At 38.6% G+C, this 21540-nt stretch overlaps 1 protein-coding gene across 1 annotated transcript in view; it reads right to left on the bottom strand.

Annotated features, from left to right (window-relative positions):
* MDN1 (midasin AAA ATPase 1) overlaps positions 1-21540 on the bottom strand; it is a 170898-nt gene that overhangs the window by 51688 nt on the left and 97670 nt on the right. Inside the window, exons 41-58 of the mRNA XM_046676076.1 lie at positions 19161-19250; positions 18798-19061; positions 18386-18647; positions 15451-15610; positions 14234-14350; positions 13084-13292; positions 11704-11852; positions 11129-11340; positions 10603-10823; positions 9556-9669; positions 7427-7559; positions 6289-6404; positions 5596-5729; positions 2399-2556; positions 2055-2175; positions 1217-1427; positions 668-899; positions 199-325 (exon numbers count right to left, since the gene is read on the bottom strand). Of these exons, the coding sequence (XP_046532032.1) occupies positions 199-325; positions 668-899; positions 1217-1427; positions 2055-2175; positions 2399-2556; positions 5596-5729; positions 6289-6404; positions 7427-7559; positions 9556-9669; positions 10603-10823; positions 11129-11340; positions 11704-11852; positions 13084-13292; positions 14234-14350; positions 15451-15610; positions 18386-18647; positions 18798-19061; positions 19161-19250 (3030 nt within the window). The remainder of the gene's footprint in view (positions 1-198; positions 326-667; positions 900-1216; positions 1428-2054; positions 2176-2398; positions 2557-5595; positions 5730-6288; positions 6405-7426; positions 7560-9555; positions 9670-10602; positions 10824-11128; positions 11341-11703; positions 11853-13083; positions 13293-14233; positions 14351-15450; positions 15611-18385; positions 18648-18797; positions 19062-19160; positions 19251-21540) is intronic.

Genomic DNA, 21540 nt, shown 5'->3' with positions numbered 1-21540 from the left:
GATAAGAGTTGAGAAATACCCAGGTAATTAGTACAAAAGAACATTCAAAGTTCTCCCCTTTGAAAGTTAATTCAGATATGACTGGAGTTTACAACATATAATTTTAAGATTAAATAAATAAAACATCCTGCAACCAGTCTGTCATAGAAAATTTAACCAGCTCATAGTATAAAGCAGGTTTTTGATTTTGGTTTTTACCTTCTGATGGTGCAATATGGCCCAAAGGTCTCGCAGCTCTTGAGGAGCAACTGATGTGTGCTTAAGACAAAATGTGATGAGATGACTTATCTCCTCATCTATCTGGGGTTGCTGAGTTTTGCTGGACCTGTTCCAAAAATAGAGAAGGAGAAAGGGTGGGCTGTGGGCTATCAGTGAACTGCTAGAAAACTGCTACATATGGAAAGATGGAACACAGAACTCAGGAGTACATTTATTTAAAAATGAGCAAGCAATTCTACTGGAAAAACACCTAATAATATTTAGGGATGCAGTCAAAACAGGCAAACAATCAAGAAGTTTTGGTTTTCCAAAGTGGCAACCGACCTCCCTGTTTCAGCAACTATTCCCCCTCAAGACAAGGCTGTGCTTTGTCTGACATGTAGGATACATGGAATAACCTAATAAGAAAATAAGTTCCTCTGAAGAAAAAACTAAACAGATGGCTTACCCTCTCAGACAAGCCTGTGTCATAAAGTCAGCTGTCACTTTGTACTGCCAAAGCATAGCCAGGTACTCCATTGCAGGCCATAACTGCACGCTCCTGGTAAGCCGGATTAAGGAGGTAAAGTCTGGCTGAGACAGGGAGGAAGCTTCATTGTGCTTTTTCTCCAGAAAGCCAAGTGAAATTCCTTTGGCCTTTAGTTCTAAACAAAGACCATTCACAAGATTCTTCAATTCATCTGGACAGAAAGACATATGTGTTATTATACCATAGTGGGCAGTATGCAGGCTCAGATTCCCCAGAGCCAGTCAGGCCACTGTGAGCTTAACCTGCATTTAACTTAACCTGAGCTTGAGTTTCTCATCTGTTAAATGATGCAATTAATACCTGCACAATTCTAATGACAGAATTAAACAATATATGTAAGGTTTAGCCCTATGCCTGACACTTATTTAATGGTAGTTACAGCATACAAAAAAAAAAAAAAAAGACAAGAAAATCTAAGGGAAAAATTTTAGAACATCTGTCAGCTGGCCAAACACCACAGTATATTACCTGGGTTGACATCTTCCAGAATATTAGCTCTGAGGACCAATCCCCAGGCCTGTAGGAGACTTCTCTTTAATGTCCACTTAGAAGCCACCATTTCAAGCCGACTAACGTCTTCCCGCCATCCACTCTCCCCAAGAGCAGGCATCCGCTCCCTGATGGCAAGGGCTCTGTTAACCACTTTTAATTGTGAAAAACACTCCACCACCAGCTTGTGCTGAAACAACAAAATCCAAGAGAGCCTACTATAGAGGAGAAATGTGGGTCTGTTTAGCAGCCTATTCATGTCTGAGAAAAAACTTAAAGGGTTTCCTTAATGCTTCTAGAAAATATGGCATTTGTTTACTCCTGTTGCTCTCAGGAGATGTTACAGCAACAAAGTTAATCTCAAGAATAAGTAAAATAACATTTAACAAGTCAGTTAATAGTATTCATTGAACATTTAAGAGTTAAGCTTTGCAGACAAGGATGAAATCTCGTTAAACGGTAGTTCCCCCATTCCAGGAAAACTTCAGAAGACTGGATCAATCTTTTTATTTTATTTTAAAGATTGGCACCTGTGCTAACATCTGGTGCCAATCTTTTCTTCTTCTTCTTCTTCTTCTTCTCCTCCCCAAAGCCCCCCAGCACATAGTTGTATATTCTAGCTGTGAGTGCCTCTGGTTGTGCCATATGGGACGCCGCTTCAACATGAACTGACAAGCGGTGCCATGTCTGCACTCAGGACCCGAACCAGGGAAACCCCGGGCCACCGAAGCATGGTGTGCGAACCCAACCATTCGGCCACAGGGCCGATCCCAGAAAGGGTCAATCTTTATGTTTACTACATGCTTCCAAGACATACCTTAAAAGGAAACGGTCGTCCCAGGAACTTCTGCAACTTCTTTATCCCAATGAAGCCACCAGTCGGGCTCCCGAGGCAATTCTGAATATGGTCTGAGACTGTCTGAATCTCTTTGTAATATCTTTAAAGAAAGAGATAAATGGCAGAAGGAAAGTAAGGAAAGGGGGAAATGCTGGATAGTAAGAAACATCATTTACATTTTATATTTGATTTACATTCACCAATAGGCCAAGGGAATAAACCAAATTAAAGAAATTAGAAGAGTTTCAATTCCAAACCCTCTTCTCTTTAACGTCATCAGTACTGTAGATATTGACATTATTACTCTAAATGTTGAGTCTTACTTGTCTTCATGGCTCTTTAGGAGTTGGGGGATCTGATGGACCAAATGTTTTAAAACCCAGTGCCAGTGAAGGGCAAGCAGGGCCAGGCCTGGAGCATCCACTTTTACCGTGTCGGCCACAGTCCAAAATCGGTCCCGCCACCAGAGAGAATCCAAGATCTAAAAACAAAGTAAACCAAAACGGCTCACAAACATCTCCCATTAAAGACACAAAATAGATACTTCGATTATTAATCAACACTCAGCATACATGCATGAAAGCTCTAACATTTGACTGGAGTATTTTCAAGGTCATTAAAGCAGTCAGAGAAGACAAAGATCTTTCCTACTATTACTTGAAGTTCAGAGCTACTACATTAGAAAAAATGGAATTACAGTCATCTCTGGGTATCTGGAGGGGATTGGTTGCAGGACTCCTGTAGATACCAAAATCTGAGCATGCTCAAGTCCCTCAGTCAGCTCTCCGTATCCTCAGGTTCTGTGGGTTCCGCATCTATGAATTCAGGCCACTATGTATCATGTACAGTATGTTTACAGTCTGCAGTGGGTTGAAATCAGGGGTGTGGAACCCATGCAAACAGAGGATAAATTGTATTGGGTCATATGGTAAGCGTACGTGTAATTTCATAAAAGACCGTCAACTCGTTTTACAAAGCAGCCGCACTATTTTGTATTCTAACCAGCAGTGTTGGCGAGTTCCCATTTCCTTGCCAATACCTGCTACTGTTAATGAGATTTTAGTTTTAGCCATTCTGGTGGGTGGCACCTCACTGTGGTTTCAACTTACATTTCCTTGATAACTAATGACGTTGCAATTTTTTAAGTTCTTAATGGACTTTTATATATCTTCTGAGAAGCATCTATTCAAATTCTCTTGCTCAATTTTAAAATTAGGCTGCCTTATTAGTTTGTTTATATAATTTATATATGATTTGTAAACAGTTTCTCCCAGTGCTTTCATTTTCTTAAAGCTGTCTACTAAAAACAGAAGTTTTTAATTTTGACAAAATTTATCAATTTTTTTCTTGTATGAAAAATCCTCTGAAATCTTGCCTATCCTCAGGCTGTGAAGATTTTCTCCTCTGTTTTCTTTCAGACGGTTCATAGTTCAAGCTTTTATATTTAGGTCTACGATCCATTTTCAGGTAACTTTTCTATAAAATGTAAGGTAGGGGTAAAGACTCATTTTTACTTTATTATATGGACATCTAGTTGCCTCATCATTATTTGTTGAATGGACTGTTTTCCCCCATTAAACTACTTTTGCACGTTTGGCAAAAACAAACAAACAAAAAAAACCCACAAAACAATTGACTATATATGTGAGGGTCTATTTCTGAATTCTCTTTTTGTTTCATTGGTCTATGTCTGTCCTTATGATAATAACTACTGTTTTAACTAACGGAGCTTTGTAATGCAAATCAGGTAATGTGAGTCTCCAACACTGTTCTTCTAATAATATATTTTTAGAGCAAAGTGGTCTTAAGATTCCTTTCAGAGGTTCCATGGGGTCTAAGCTATTTTCATAATAATATCACGTTATTTGTCTTTTTCATTATGATGACATTTGCAGTGATGGTACCCCCCAAAAAAAAAAGGATGGACAGACAAACTGTGATTGAGTATCTGGCAAACAGTGTATTGAAAATGAATGAAGTGAATCTGTCACTTAAAAAAAATTGCAAGTATTTGTTTCCAGTGATAAAATACAAACTTTCATGCAAAACCTTGAACTTTGAAAAACCAAGAGCTTGACAACTTCTTAATACTTCAAGATATTTTGATAAGATTTATGATAATTTTCCATGAGTGTCACTTTAAATTTATTTATATTGAAGAATGAAATGTGTCAACGTTTGAAAGACCTGATAGCTCAGTGGACAATATTTTCCAAATTGCCAATGCATGAGCTACAAACGCATGCAAGGGTAAAAGTCCATCCAAAGTGCAAGCCAGACCAATGGATCTTCATGCACAACAAGCTCAGTGATACTTGTTTAGACTCCCCATACAAGTCCAAAACTACCACTTGTCAAGTTGTGGTATAGTATCAAAGAATATTCACAATTTTGTGAAATGGCTATTAAAATACTCTTCCCTTTTCCAACCTCATAACTGTATGAACAGAGGCCAGTTTTTCTTCAAACTTCAACCCAAACAACGTAGAGTAAGAGACTGACTGCAGAAGCACGTGCGAGAATCCAGCCTTCTTCTGCTAAGCAAGACATTAAAGAGGCTTGCAAAAATGTACAACAGTTCCACTCTTGCCATTAATTTTTGTTTTGGAAAAGAGTTGCTTTTCATTAAAAATGTCATTCATGTTAACATGAAATGGACTTGCTACTATATTTTTAAACAGATTAATAAATATTTTTTATATTTCTCACATTTATTTCCTAATATAGTAAATACTGATAGATGCAACCACATAAACACAAGTTCTTTGGCATTTTGGTAACTTTCAAGACCATAAAGAGGTCTTGAGATCAAAAAGTTTAAGACGTGCTACTCTAGTTTACTAGAATTACTAGAATAATCTGGATTCAAAACTCAATTTAATCCATATGTGACAATGGTGTCTAAGACGGCTTAAGGGGAAGTAAAATATAATTGTTAAAATTTCAATGTCCATCAACAGGTAGATGGATAAATAAGTCGTAGTAGATACATTCAATGGAATATTACTTGACAATAAAAAGGAATGAACTCTTGATACACAAAACAATAATGGATGTATTCAAAATAACTATTTTGAGTGAAAGAAGCCAGACAAAAATATATACATATACTTATAACTCCATTTATAGAAAATGCAACTCATCTATAGTAACAGAAATCAGATCAATGTATCCCTCATTGGGAGTAGGGCAGGGGAGAGGAAGAGAATGCAAAAGAACATGCAGAAAGGTTTGAGGATGATCGGTATGTTTCACTATCTCGAATTGTGCTAAAGGTCTGACAGGTATATACATGTCGAAACATATAAAACTGTACACTTTAAATATATGCCATTTATTATATATCAATTATACCCCATAAAGCTTTAAAATATGTGTATATATTTAAAACTATTAAGAACAATTACATTTCTCAAATAATACTGGACATATAATAAAAACACTGAAGTGAGTCTTGCCCCTAAGAATCTTTGTGCCAAGACAAATGTTGTTTAAAATAAAAACAGGTAAATTTGCTCACCTCATGGACAGAGGCATCAGACACCATCCCCTGGGAGGACTGTACCCAGAGCAGGATTAGCGCATCACAAAGTTCGAAAAAAGCAGCAAGATTGACCACAATTTCATGGGGCAAGCTGTGATAGCTCTCTGGATCTTAGAGTTGATATAAATAAGAACATTCATCAGATTTAAATTAACCTCTGGACATCTTCAAAGTCAACAGCAATCTGGAACTTAATGTCATCCCCAGGAAAAAAGTCGATTCCGAAAGGTCGAAACCAAAAGCAAATTCTCAGCCTACTATTAATAAGCTTAGCAAATCAGGCATGTATGCCTATAGATGTTCATAATGTCTTAATGAAAAAAAGCATTTGTTTAAATACATAATGAAAACTAAGTGCATATATGTTTGGATGGCTGGATAACCCAGATAATTATGAGAAGATACAAAGGAATCTACTATTAACAGTAGATGCTGCAAGAGTAGACTTCTTCAATTTTTATACTTCTATATAGTTTGAATTTTTTCAAAGAAATATGGTTAAATTTTCAATTTAAAAAAATGAAGACTATAACCAAATGCTTATGAGCTTGTACTTTTTGAGCCAAAAGACCTAGGCTTCAAGCTCTGGCTCTGCTATCTGTCTCTCATCTTCAGCAACATTATGCAATCAGATGCACAACTGAAGAATATTAAAGGAAATGTTCTTACCTTTATGGAATTCAAAGGACATTCTCAAAACACTGTTTCTTAACTTTTTGCCACCAACAGAAACCAAATTTGTTTCAGTATAAATCCGTTTTTCCCGGTCAAGATATATGATTGTCCTGAAGTGAGATTCAATAACACAACAAATAGTTATTGATTAATAATACTCATCAATCATATCTTCTACCTGCTGAACCCTGACATGTGGAACATCAATCTCCTTCACTCTGCCATTCCTCTCCTGCCTCTGCAAATTCCAGACTAGAGAGATGAAAGTTAAAGTGATGAGCACTAAGTTGTCGGGAGAGAAGACAAACGGCTGGAAACAGCTGCGTCTGGTAGACTGCCAGTCCTCACTCTCTTCCTCTGCCATGATCTGACAAACTACTCTGCGAACTTTTAAAATTGGCCATCATAAAATTTATCTGTGGTGTTGGAAGTTACCTGAGGAGGAGGAAGGGCGAGTTACTGGGAAGGGGGACAAGAGAGCCCCTGGCAGCTAGTACATATCACATGTGTGAGTTCACTTTGTGAAAATTTATCCAAACAATATACACTCATTATTAGTGTACTTTTCTGTAACATACATTACACCTCAACTACAAAATTATTTTAAAAATTTATTACATTGATGGCCAATTAAAAAAATACTACTGGTCATTAAATTAAAAAGTGAGGAAAGACCAGATTATATAACAAATATGTAAATTTATATGCCTACGTAACTATGCTCAGGAAAGGACATGTGAGAGAACGGGTAGGTGAAAATGGGAGGGGCTTCCAGGAATCAAAAGCAAACAGTAGAAACATGAGTAGCCTATGACAACAACTAAACTATGATAAAGGATTAATCGTAAAATAAATCCCACCAGTAATTGTAACCTAGTGTATCTATTAAATTCTTAAGAACCTGCAACATTCACAAACATTTTGACATTACAGTCAGAATTACTTTACTGAGCAAAGAGCAGGAAGGAGAGAAGGTAATGGAGGCAATCGTGTCTAACACAACACCCCCTCCCTTCTTGGATTCAGAAAACTAAACACATGTTAACTGTATTTCAGTCATGGGAAAGGTATAATCTGTGATCCATAGTGCATAGGGAGGCAAACAGTGCCCACAACAGCAGGCTTCACCTACTTGTTTGCAATAGACTCTAAAAGGGGAAAGAGCTGCTCAGGCTGGTCCGTTTGTGGGTCAAAGTCCATTGAATTTCTGATGATGTCCAAAGCCTGCACATTCCATCGGGGGTCCAGAGGGATCACAAATTCATCTGGTTTAAAAAATAAAACAAAAAATAAAAATTTTTGAGTTAAATTCCTTGCTGGCAAATTTCACTTGAGGATTTTCATTGTTTTACTTTGATCAAGATGAGTCCTGATGGGAAAGAGGTCAAACAGAGAAACGCTGGTCTCAGCCCGTAATATTAGAAAAGCAGGGTTCAATAGTTTTTATGCTATTTTCTTTCTCAATGCAAAATTTCTACTATGAAAATTCATTCCACTACAGGACATACAGGTGATCCCTGCTAGAACATCAACATTGCAACCAATGCATTCATTTCCCCAGGTCCCATGACTGGTCAGAAAAGAATCCATGGACTTAATTACCCAATTGTTCACCATTAACCACAAAAAAACTAACCTACATGGCAGAAAATGAATGACTACATCTCATCATTTACTTTCAATAAGAAAAACAACTCAAGATTATTTCACCTAAAAGCCACTTCTTTAAAATCAGCGGATGTGGCTGCTGCGGCCACTTCTCACTCCTTTGGCTCAAACTTGTTACCTCTTCCATAAAGCAGCAGTGATCAGACTCTGACACTCTCCAGAAGCTGTGAGAACCCAAGGGAGGGAGGTAAGAGAGAAGAACGGTAATACTAATTTGAAGGTGGCTGGGTAGGATGGGTCAGTGGGGGACTTCAAGTTTTAAGGACATCCACCATACAGTAGACTAACAAACGCCTCCTGTGAACAGCAGGTACACAGGAGGGAACCCATATTCCAAAGTCCAGGAAAACTACACAATCCAGAGCCACACCATTAAAAAGGACAACAGGGGCCGGCCCCGTGGCCGAGTGGTTAAGTTCACGCGCTCCGCTGTGGCGGCCCAGGGTTTCGCCGGTTCAGATCCCGGGCGCAGACATGGCAGCACTCATCAGGCCACGTTGAGGCGGCGTCCCGCGTACCACTAGAGGGACCCACAACTAAAATATACAACTATATACTGTGGGGGATTTTGGGAGAAAAAGCAGAAAAAAAAAAAAAGAAAAAAAAAAAAAGGACAATGAAGGTGGACCTAATATATTCCAACAGTGAGCAAACGGTGTCTGCCAAAGGGCACCTGCTAATCTACTTTAGAACTGTGTTCCCCAAAACCAAAATTTTTTCATGGTTGGAAAGCCATAACTTAGTTCAGCCAAAATCTGACTACTTCAGTAGTTTTCTCCATAGTGTGACTTCTTCCCAACCACTCACCCCATTACCTTTAGTGCACATGAGGTAACCAGTTTAGCACAAAAGCATCATGCATAGTTTTTCTAAACTAAACAGCTAACGGTATGTTTTGATCCATATCAGATGAAGATGGGGATAGGAAATTAAAAATCTGGTCCTGTGAATGCCCTCACTAATGCTTATGTTCCATCAACTTCATATTGTTCTGTCCTGGTAAATAAGTTTGCTCTCTCACTCCTTAATTAAAAAGAAATTTCAAATACTTCATCTGATGAGATAGCTTGAATGACTCTCTTTTATCATTATGAGTTTATAACTTTGTCTTTAAGGCTTTATAACTTCATCATTAAGATTTTATATATTCTGAAGAAACTGATTCTGTATTGTTTTCCCTTCAAGTCAAATAGGTTATAGTTTAAAACCCTTTCAGTTAACAGTACTAATAAATCACAGAATGTAAGTGGAAGGGACCCCAGAGAAATTAATTTAATTCCCATATTTTTCAAACACAGGCAGCGAGTATGAAGGATGGGCCCAAAATTAACAAGCCGGTTTGTGGAGTTGGGACCAGAGCCCAGTCTTGCAACTCCTGTGTCCTCACTATACTGTGTATCATCCTCCTCTATCAGAAACTTGAAAGATAAACGGATAATTTGGAACAAAGAAGTAGAATTTGCACCTGGATAATCTGAGTCTTCTAAAAAGTACTGTTTGTTACAGTAGGAGCTCTGACAGGTCTTTTTCATGAACTCAATGGACAAGTGTCCTGAACAGTACTGAGAGCTAGAAATCAATCAGGTGCAGTACCTGTTATATTTGGTTGTAAAACTTTGATGACATTACTGATCCCAGCTGAGAGAGAATTTGAGTAAAAATTCCTAAGAGATGCAGCACTAGCTTCCAAATGAATCTGTATTGACTCTGTGAAGGAAGGAGAAACATGTTAGTATCTAAAGCAGTGCCGTCAAATTGAACTTTCCGCAGTGATAAACACATTCTATAGCTGTGCTGTCAGAGTAGCCACTAGTCTCACAGTAATACACACTTGAAATGTGGCCAGTGCAACAAAAGGACTAGATTTTAGCTTTTATTTAATTTTAATTAACGAATTTATATTTTAGTAGCGACCAGTGGCTAGTAGCTATCATATAGAACAATGCAGATTAGAATATTTATACAAATTCCCTCTATATATTTAGAGAGTATATATTGTGTACACACAATAATGTACATAATCACTGGCTTATCTACAAGTTCTCCTGGAGTAGAAAGGCTCACATAAACTCAATTACTTTAGTCAAAAAGTTCTACCAATAAATTCCATGTCCTGTACTTTCCAACCCATATGAGTTTGCTACTGCTGCTTTTCCCTCTCTTAGAATGAAATAAGTACAGAGAAATTGAGCATGACCACTTACGGCACTGGAACTAAAATAAGATTACAATCTTATGCACTTTTATGGGAAATGAATTTACCAAAAGCAACACCTTTCCCAGATGGAATAGTTGTGCAGAAGCATCAGCATAGCAAAAAAGCAGGATGTTAAAAAAAATTAAAAATAACATAATATAGTACATTCTCCTTTTGGATTTGATAGAAAGACGGACGGATCCTGAAATGCTAAGAATTACATGGGAAAAAAGTTTCTCTTGGGGCACATCTATGGGCAGGCATGTTCCTTAATTTTTAACAGCTACACAAACCGTAACACTAAGTCATAAATTTCTTGCTTAGGAGCTCTCCCAGATGTAATTTTAACAGTGCAGCCACAGAATAATACAGCTGCTGAGGCACTAAAACAGGGTAAGTGTACATAAATTCCCTCATTAAACAAATTAAGCTTTTCTACTCACCAAGCCCCTGTGGTATATTCTTGGCTAAATGATACAGCCATTTAACTCTGAGCATCCAATCTTGATTAGTTGCTCTTTCTATGAGCAATTTAACGGCCATGGCCAGAACATCTGGTTCATCGATCCAGTAAGTATCTACTTCGACTGAACTGAATTTCAAGCTCTCAGGGTTGGAGGACTGCATAATTTTCTCTAAGTCTGGCAAGGTAAGAGGCTGAACCCTGAAATTCATAGGGATAAGCAAAGGTAGTACTAGAACAAACTTTCATTTCATATTTCAAAGAACCAAGAAAATAACTTTACAAATGAAAAAATCAAAGAGATAATGGGAAAAAATGAGTCCCCTCCAAAAGGGGACAATTAAAACATATACCTAACGAATAAGAATTAGGGAGCAATATCACAATGCAACTATGTGGATAATAGTTAACATTCTAGTCAAATATGTTGGGTCATGACTATTATCATGGAAAAAAAAAAAAAAAGTCAAGATGCCAGAGACCTGTAAGCTCAGGGCTCCACTAACCTTGCCCAGCTGCTCGTTTTCATGCTCATCCTGTTGAGGCAATAGGCTAAGATCTGTCCATCACTTCGGACCATAGAGAGGTGAGAATCTTCCGCAGCAAAGAGAGCTGAGGGCAGAGAATCTGGCCACAGCCCCATGGCAAGAATGGAGTTACCCCAGGTTTCATGTGCTCGCAGAGAAGAAACACATTTCTCCAGTAAAGCCTGCACAAGCTGGTAGGAGACAAAAACACATGGTGTATAAGCACCAACATATAAGTGCTATTACCAAAAGACTAGCAGAGAAGTAACAGTTTTCTAGTCCCCATGTGATCATCTTACAACTCTCATACACATTCTTCAATGTACATTATAAGCTAAATTTCACTTTTCCTGATGATAGATAAGTTTCAAGGAAGTAATATTTACATTTAAGCTATTTTCAAAAAAAGTACTTGGATACTCAATCTCTGTTAGGGCATAATTGCAATGGTCGACTCTCGTGGGTCATTAAAGTTGCCATCAACAGAATTTCCTCCTACTCAACAACGTAGACTGTTAACAACTCAGAAAGCTGTATGAAACACTTTACAGTACCTTCCGGTTTGCTGGTGAATGCTGGGAGTGGACATATGTTTCCAAGCATGCTTCATAAAAGGCTCTGTCCAAACTCAGCCCTCGCTGTAGGTACTGGACAATGAGTATAGCTGTCTGAATTAGAGTTGAAACAGAAGATGCTATAGAACCTATGAAGAGAAAAATATTGCCATCTATGAGCAATAGATTCTGCAAAATCTCCAATGAAAATGGATAAATTCCACCCTCACATCAAACTTCCTTCCACTCAAATCAACCTAGATTCTTATTTTACAAACCTTTTTAAGTGGACTCTATGGTCTCACTAGCACACAATGAACTTATGGGAACATTCATATTCCTTCCCTGCTATCCTATCTCCCTCTCTTCTCTCTGGTGGTCAGCAGTATATTGCAGGGAAGTGACCAGATGACTCATTTACAAATGTGATAAAGCCTGGCCCCATACATCCTTATTCTCAAATTGACACACACTGAAGGTGGCAAAATGAACATGGCCTCATAAAGAAGCAGGTACTTTGAAATCCAACAGGCCTACTTCCAAATCCCACCTCTCATTATTAACTGTTTGGCTTTGATGAGTACTCAACCTCTCTGAGCCTTATCTTTAAAACGGAAGTATATGCCTTGCAGAACTAACGTGAGGACTAAATAAGCACCCAACATTGCACCTAGCACATAGTAGTTACTTAATAAATAGCATTTCATTTATTATTGTTGCTGTTATTATTATTAATACTACTACTGTTATTATTATTGCTCTTTCTTGTATATTTGGACATTTAGAAGAAGTAAGACCTGTCTGTTTTAAACAATTTATTTAAAGATCCCTCTTTATTTCACTTTTAAGAAACCCAGTGATGACCTTGAAGATATGAGAGACAAACTTCATGAATCTCAGTGCTGAAAGCAGTATTCCTCAAAGTTGTGGGCAGCCTCTGACTCTGCATCAAAATCACCTGGGAAGCTTCTTTAAAATACTGATTCCTGTGCCTCAACCAGATCTGCTGAACCCAATCTCTTGGGGGGAAGAAGGTACCAGTACATCTATATTTATTTTTGGTGAGGAAGATTTGCCTGAACTAACGTCCATGCCAATCTTGCTCTATTTTGTACGTGGCATACCTCTACAGCATGGCTGATGAGTGGAGTAGGTCCGCACCCAGGATCTGAACCCACAAACCCGGGTTGCCAAAGTGGAGCACACGGAACTTCAACCACTTGGCCATGGGGCCGGCCTCCATATACATTTTTAAAAGGTTTTCTTAGTAATTTCTATTTCTATGTATACTAAATACAAGAACTCCTGGACTAGCAGTCTAGTGACATGAATTTCTGTAAGAGTAAAACTCTACAGATGCCTAGAAGTCAAGCACCTTACCTACAATAGCGCTTTGGGTCTGTGTGTGTAGAGCCAAGAGGGTGTCACACACACTATCCCCCACCAACCCAAGGCTGTGCAGTAAAACTTTCAGATCCAGGTCATCTGGGATGCTGCCATCCCCTTCTCCGGAAATGCAGATTTCAAGTCCACGATTCCTCATAGCTCGGGATATTTCTCCATGAATAGGATCCATTGAGAGAAAAAGTCTAGTAGTATAGCAAGTCAAAGGAAAAAAAATTAAAACCTCAGTGCAACCAATGGTGCAGCTCAGCAACAACTAGTGAGGGCCAATCATATGCGGCTCATCTTCGGGGAGCTTTTCAAAGGAGACATCACTAACTCAAAGTCTGCTACTTGCATCTGTATCCTATCCTCTAGTCCCAAAATGCATCAACACAACAAAGCACTTTCTCTAAAACTAGCTTCATAAGGAACTAAGTATTGCATATCCAGTGCACCTTCAGTGCTATGTGAGAACTGTAAAACTCTTACTTTCAGATATTCCTCAATCACGTTGGGCTAATTCATCATTCTAACTCACCTACAGAGAACAGAAAAGGGAGGAGTGTATTCCGCCGAAACACTTAGCTTCATACAGTTGGTGTCCATCAATCTCTCCAACTAGCTGTCCGACATGTCACACTTAACTCCAAAACTAAACAGCTGATTCCCTGCTGACTCTCCCCACACCAAACCTGCTTCTTTGCCAGTCTTCCTTTTCTCAACGAACGGCAGTCCCACTTACCCAATGACTCAAGCCAAAAACTTGGTGTCATCATTGCTTCCTTCTTTTTCTCAGCCCACATGTCCACTGGCAAATCCCACTGATTACCACTCTAGTCTAAGCTATCATTAGCTCTTGCCTGAACTACTACAAAGGACTTATACCTGGTTTCCTGCTTCCGCTCTTCATCACCAACCCGAGGCAGGGCACTTTCCTCTCCTGTTTACTGCTGTGCCCCCAGAGTCTACCAGTGCCCAGCAAATAGCAGAGCCTCAATAAATATTTGTTATAGGAATCAATAAAGGATGAACACGATCAGGGCTGGGAATCCGAATATAATATGTAAAAAGGCCCTACTGCAACTTCCACCTCTGATATCGAGGCTGTCAGAGTCTTAGGCAGAAACTTAAGAGGCACAAATACCTGAAATTGGGATTTGGAGTTATGGTGGGTGTGCATCCATCTATCATTCCTCTCTCGCTAACAGTGAGGACGCCTCCAGGTTCGAGCAAAGCATTCAAACGATCCAGCACTGATGGGCTGCACAGAGGGAATTCAAATGGTGGACAGGCTGACACACTGTGTTGACTCTCCTTTCACAGGCCTCCCACTGCCCCTGACCCATGTCTTCCTTTCAGCGCAGATCACTTCCCCATATAGAACTGGGATCTCTTTCCCCACCAATTCCCCTTTTAACTCCCCAAGGCACATAACCCAGAGATTCATACACAGTAAATATGCAAAATACCTGTTCAATAAACAGATTAAGGAAAATGATAGAAAGTTCCCTGAATTATAACTCTTTTCTTTTTCCCCTTCCCTCTCCCAGCTTCCCAACATTATCAAATCCATTTAAAGGTAAACTTTACCTTTAAATGGATTTTAAATCGAAACATTTTGAAAAATGCTCCCAGCAGAGAAACCCACCATGTGACCCGCAGTAGCTTCTATTACGCTAACTGTATGAGTACAGTAGTTTTATGCCTGCTCCTTTCTTTACTTTGGAATCAAAAGTGATACAAACTGATGCATATTCACTAAATGTCTGCCCTGTGTCAGATCCTCCATTTAAAAAATCTGCAGTCACGAATGACCTTAACAAAAGGAAGATTTCTTTTTTGTTTGTTTGTTAAAAATTTTATTTTTTTCCTTTTTCTCCCCAAAGCCCCCGGTACATTCTTCGTTGTGGGTCCTTCTAGTTGTGGCATGTGGGACACTGCCTCAGTGTGGTTTGATAAGCAGTGCCAGGTCCGCACCCAGGATTCGAACCAATGAAACACTGGGCTGCCTGCAGCGGAGCGCGCAAACTTAACCACTCGGCCACGGGGCCAGCCCCAACAAAAGGAAGATTTCTGATGTCAAATAAAAAGGTTTAACTCAAAGGATGTTGGCTGGAAAAGTAATCCAATTTTGCTGGCCTTCGATCCAGCTCAAAACCATCATACACAACTAAAATCTTGCAGCTGTCTAATGACCAGCTACCACTGTTTACCACAGGGAGAAGTCTACAGAATATGGTTAAGGATGTGTTTCCAGTTAAGAAAATAGTAGATAAAAATACCAGAGCTTCCATCTGGGTTTCTACTTTGACAAGCATATCTCAAACTTCAATAGGGCCTACTCTTAATAAGGTAACTTACTTGCAGAAGTTAACGTTGTCCATCAAAAGCCAATCTCCAGACTTCAGGGCCCGAACCAACATGCTATCAATCCATTCAAACGTGCCATGACTGCGGCCACTGGTTGTCTGCATAAGCTTTACCCCAAAGCTTCGGAACTCTTCCACGAGTTTGGCAAACTCTGAAATGTCACAGCCACAGCACTTAATTTCAAACCAAGGGCAATCAAATAAACAACTAAGAGTTTACTAAAAGAAAGCTGGAAACTTCTGGCCCAATTTTTAAAAGTTTCATAACAGGGTAAACGGGATTTTTTTGTGTTTGTTTAAACACAATAGGTAAGAAAATTGGGTTTGGTGGCAGAAAATATTTCTTGATGGCTTTCTGAATGAATGGCTGGACAGAGCTGACTCAAGGGTGATGGAGAAGATAAATAATCTTTATGTAACATAATTTCTCAAACGGCAGAAGGAGTATAATGTCTCCCACCTATTATTGCATTTATTCTATATGAGAGTGCTGTAAGTTTGGCACAATGCAATCAATGTTATAATTGCCCTATAAAAGCCAGGGCAATTATAGGGCTTCCCTCAGGTATCACAGTCCTGTGCTGTCTGTTGTCCAGTGTCTGAAAGCAGTTGCTTCATATACTTTGCCAGTTTTCTGTTAACACTGGAAGGTTAAGTCTAAATCTTGTTATTCCTTCATGGCTATGGGCAGGAATCCAATGTATATTACCTTGTGATATGAAAGAGTGTCATGAAGTAATTTCTAACTAGAAAGATCAATTGAAAAATTCCTACAGGGGCCGGCCCCAAGGCCAAGTGGTTAAGTTCGCACGCTCCACTTCAGCGGTCCAGGGTTTCACCGGTCAGATCCTGGGTGTGGACATGACACTGCTCACTAGGCCATGCTGAGGCGGCATCCCGCATGACACAACTAGAAGGACCCACAACTAAAATATACAACTACATACTGGGGGGATTTGGGGAGAAAAAGCATGAAAACAAAAAGAAGATTGACAACAGTTGTTAGGTCAGGTGCCAATCTTAAAAAAAGAAAAAAAGAAAAATTCCTAGGGAAGGGCTATATAAACTATAAACTAGACAAATAAATATCAGTTGTTACTATAATTATATGATATTTATATACAGAGTGCTGAGTATCACTCCAGTTCTCAGCAGCCAAAATAAAGAGACTGCACTGAATACACAGGACAGTCAGTAGAGATGCCTTAAGGGCCATGCCTCAACAGTAGGGCTAATTTAGCCCTAGAATAAAGGTTACTCTGGACCTGACCTTAAACAGTTTAATAGCGAGCTTGAAAAAATCAAAACGATCCACAAGCAGCTTAACTGCCTACCAAAAAAACTGCATCTTTTAAAAAAAATAACAAAACGCAGCACTCAGCAACTTAAATTTAAAATGTCCAGCATCCCATCAAAATTACTAGACATTTACAAAGAAGCAAGAAAACATGAGACATAACTAGGAGGAAAAAAAGTCAATAGAACAGACCAAGAAATGACAGAGATGATGAAATTAACAAACAAATCTAAATGTTAATAGAGCTATTATAAATATGTGCAATATGCAGATGAAATATAACACGATGAGACAACTAGAAAATATTTTAAGAGTCATACATGTTCAAGATAGAAACACTAAAAGGTACAAATAGTAAATAAAAAGAAAAAATATTCTTTAACCAAAAATAACATAGTAGTAGACAAATTATCTTAGACTCAGCTTTTTTCATTCTATTAATGTCCCTAGGAAATTAATTACTCAATATCAAAGCAATTCTTAAATAAAAAGCAGTAGTGAGAATGGGCTGTGAAAACTTATCCTAGATATTTAAATTTTAACTGACTTATGAAAGAAATATACAAACACTGAATTCAAGACTTTACAGTTCATAGAGGATTGGATCCCAAACTTAGTCTAACCACCTGGTAACTGTAAGACATTGGGCTGGTGACAATCTCTGTGAGCATCCATTTTCCTCACGTATAAAATGAGAATAATCTTTCCTTGTAATGCAATGTTGTTGTGAGGATTAGAAGTAAATATATTTAATATGGTGTCTATTACTCAATAGGAATTCATATCTCAATGGTGAGTTTTACAATACCCATTTTAAAAAAACATATATAGAGTGATGCACGACTCCATTAAATATCTCTAATAATTAATTTGAGTGAATGAGTAATGGATTTCGAATTCACATGGTGAGCGTGAATTGGGAAATAACAGAGCAAATCAACAATGAAATTATTCTCTTGCCTATCTGACCCACAGCCATGGATACAATGTTTACACAGCTAAAAGAGGGGAGTCTCATTTCTTCATCCCTAAGAAATCAACTCTTTATAACCAGTTATGAGCAGGCTTTGGAAAGAATGACAATCATAATGACAAGACACAACCCCTGGGCCTTCACCTTTAGTCCTCCCTAAAGGCAGGCTCACCACCACCCAGAAAGTTGTACCACAAAATGAGAAATCTACGTTTCCAGGTTAACTGAGGAATTCCTTCCAGTTTCTATATAAAATGAATAAACACATCCCAACTACCAATACTGACTTCTATTCTTCAAAGTTTAAAATGCTCAATTTCTTGAGAAATTTATTACTAAGTTTACAAAATAGTCCAACAAAAAAATAAAACCAGTTTTACGTGCAACTGATTTATCATTACAGCTGATTACACACAAAATAAACCATCAAACTCAGTAACCAATTTCTTTCCTGTTTGCTTGTTAAAGATCACCAATTCTGAATACTTCAATCAGTTTCATTTTACTTTCTAAGACAAAGAGTTTCAAGTTTTGATTGTTAATAATCATCAAATTAATAAAAAATTATGGGCATTGTATTTACAAATATATTACCTGTAAATGGACACTATACAGGCAAAGTTAAGTGTCTTGATACATATATCCAAATACACATACCTGCCTTGGAGTATGAGTTGATTTTATTGTTGAGTCGTTGCATAAGCAATAACACTGCTTCCAGTTTGTTGACAACCTCCATCGTGACACCTTTACCCCCTTCTCCAAGACACCTGGGCTTATACGTCAGAAGGAAATGACTCCAGGCTCGCAGTACTACTTCTGCATCGTCAGCACTGATCAGGAGGCTGTCTCTTAACAGTGCCCTTACAGTGCCCTCCACCTTCTCAAGGAGCTGCCTCCAAGGCCGTATAAGATCAACCTGCAATTTCCAGAGCACATGAACTCATCATAGCCATTGGCCAGAGTCAAAAAATACCGCTACCTATAGCTACCCCCAACACACAAGATTATCAATCAGATTACAAGGCTTATTGTGTTCTGCCTGAAAACATGACGGCAGATCAGTTACCTGCTCAAATCCACCCAGAAGCTCCGTAGTGTCCATTGCACTGTTCATAGCCATGATCTTTAACGTGTGACCAGTAAGGTGTGCCAGGAGCTGGACCAGGCTAGTCTTGCCCACAGAGGCTGGCCCCACAAGGATGACCATCCAGCTCATCTGTACACACTTCATAATTGACTCCAGAGACTGTAAAGACTGGTGCAGGAGCAACAGAGGACGGCGGGATGGGGGAGGAACGTAGCTGCCACGGGAAAGGACTGAGTAGCCTAGCTGAAAAAGACATGCCAATGAGATTTCACAAGTGTGCCTGGTAGTGGAAGCAGAAGCAGCCACAGAGGTCGTAAAAGAAGATTATCCTACTCTTCTCACCTGAACATTATAGGGAGTGATGTGAAATAGTCTGGTTCCCATGTATGGATTGGAATTTGAACCAAACACATCCTTGAATATAGCAATGACCTAAAAGAAGAGGATGATACAATCAAAACACAAATCACTCCACCAAAAATGAGCCAAACCTTCTAGAATGAATACTTCTAGAAAACATGTACAGCAATATGAGTCACAATATTCAGAGAACACTAATCACAAATTTCTTATCCTTGTGAATTTTCTCTTATAAAAAAGATAGAGTACAGTTACTTAATTTTTCAGAATGGAAGCAAACTGAAGCTCAAGAAAAGAGTAGTCACATAATCTCAAACTGTCTGAGATTCCAGTGAGAACAAAGCCATGAATACTATGGCAAATCTAGAGATGAAAAATGAATTTGCTTTCATCATTCAAGAAATCACCTAAAAGAAGAGAGAAGAGAATAGTAACATGAAGATTATGGAAAACAATGACCATTTCTCGAGTACCTACTACGTACCAAACATTGTATTATGTGTTTTAACAGATTATTTCTGATACTTATAGCCTTGGAAAATAGGTATTTCCATTTTACAGACATGGCTGATAGGATTCACGATAGTTACATGATTTGCTCGTAGTTCGTAACTGATTTTAAATCTAAGCCAGTCTGACTCAAAAACACTATGTTATCCTTCTAAATATTTATGTAGAGATGACAACCAAAGTTATTTCTCTGATTATTTACATTTAGTTATCTCTTCCTTAGCAAAAATACTGTTACTTCTGTTACCCCTATTTCCTTCTTGGATTTCTTTTAAGACTCTAAGAGGAGTTGGGGTGGGGGAAAGATACACATGAACAAAAAACACTCATTTAACCCATACCAGCAGGAAAAATTCCAGCCACCCAAAATAGTTACACCATGTTTCGCGTTTTACCAAAGCAACAATGCTCATATTAATCACTGGACGCTGGACTGAAGTCAGAAAATAAAAATAACAAAGATAAAGTCATAATGAGTGCCAAACTGAGCATGAGTCTAAAAGCAGCACAGGAGAAAGTGCTCCCATCACCTACTCCTGGGTCCAAACGATCTCTGACCTCGCATTCCACTCTAAAGCATACCATCTCCTCTCCCTGATATTCCATCCGGGTTAAAAGTACAAATACTTTCACAATCTAGCTGGCTTATTTAGCTTATAAAGTCAGATTCAATTTACCCAAGTCCTTCCAGCTTTCACAGCCTTTCTCCTTCTATTATTATTTTTCTTAATTTTTTTTCCTCACAAAACATCTACTTGGTCAATTACGGTAACTCTGAATTGCAGGAGTAATGGAACCTTCCACACCCTACAGTGAACCACCATCTGACTAATGACAATTACTCAGCAAATGGCCAGTGTCTGGTCATAATTAATACACTACATAACTAGTACGTGGATGAAGAAATTAAAATACTAGTTGATGGTATGTGAATTATATATGAATAAAGTTGTAAAAAAATTACTAGCTGAACATTTTGTCCAAATATAAAGACTAAAAGCCACTTGCACATAATAAACGAGTTGTTAACATCTGGCTAAATTCTGAATGCCACATAAAAAGGGATCTGTGCACTCGGCAGAAGAATGGAAGTATGTAAACCACATGTGCTATGGACCAGGCACATCACATTTCAGTAAGGAGGTTACTGCTTCCAACGCATGCATCTCTATATTGATTAATTTGTTTTTAAATGACTGTGATATAGTAGAAGGAACAGCAGATAAAGTGCAAGGTCTGGACTGGAGAGCTGGCTCTGCCACTTGCTACCTGTGAGACTCCATGACTCTGAGCCCTGGCTCCTCATGTGTAAGAAGTCATGACAGCACCTCCCACCTGAAGCCATGTGAGCTTTCAGTGAGTAGACTTTAAATACCACAAAGCAAAATGCACCCATCACTACAGTTTATTAAGCTGGGAATTCTGGTGTTATTTTCGATTTACGAAAGGATATTTTTACTTCCATTTAGACACAGAACATCCTCTTTTTAAATCTATTTATACTTTCTAGATAAAATACTCTGTAATTTGGCATTTATTTGAAAACCCTCCTCTTCTACTAGGTATCACCTGTCTCCTCCTGCTTCTCACCTTTGTGCCTGGAAAGACCATGACGACCTAGTTCTTTATTTTTGGAGGGCAATACTCTTTTAGGAAGGTCTGCGATCACGAGGTTTAGGTGGATAAGCAAACTGTCCTCCAAAGCAAACTACTCTACACCATGAGACCCGAGATAGGTGAATGTTTAGTCTCTTCCATTAACTTCCAAATTTCCAACAGCTTTACTGAGTTTGGTATTATTAGTGAATATGCCCCTTCTCTCCCTCAGGAACAAATCAACTTTCAGATGGAA

Source organism: Equus quagga, chromosome 11, assembly GCF_021613505.1.
Source record: "Equus quagga isolate Etosha38 chromosome 11, UCLA_HA_Equagga_1.0, whole genome shotgun sequence".
Taxonomy (NCBI): domain Eukaryota; kingdom Metazoa; phylum Chordata; class Mammalia; order Perissodactyla; family Equidae; genus Equus; species Equus quagga.
The sequence above is the reverse complement of the archived record's forward strand: the minus strand, read 5'-3'. Positions and strand labels throughout refer to the sequence as shown.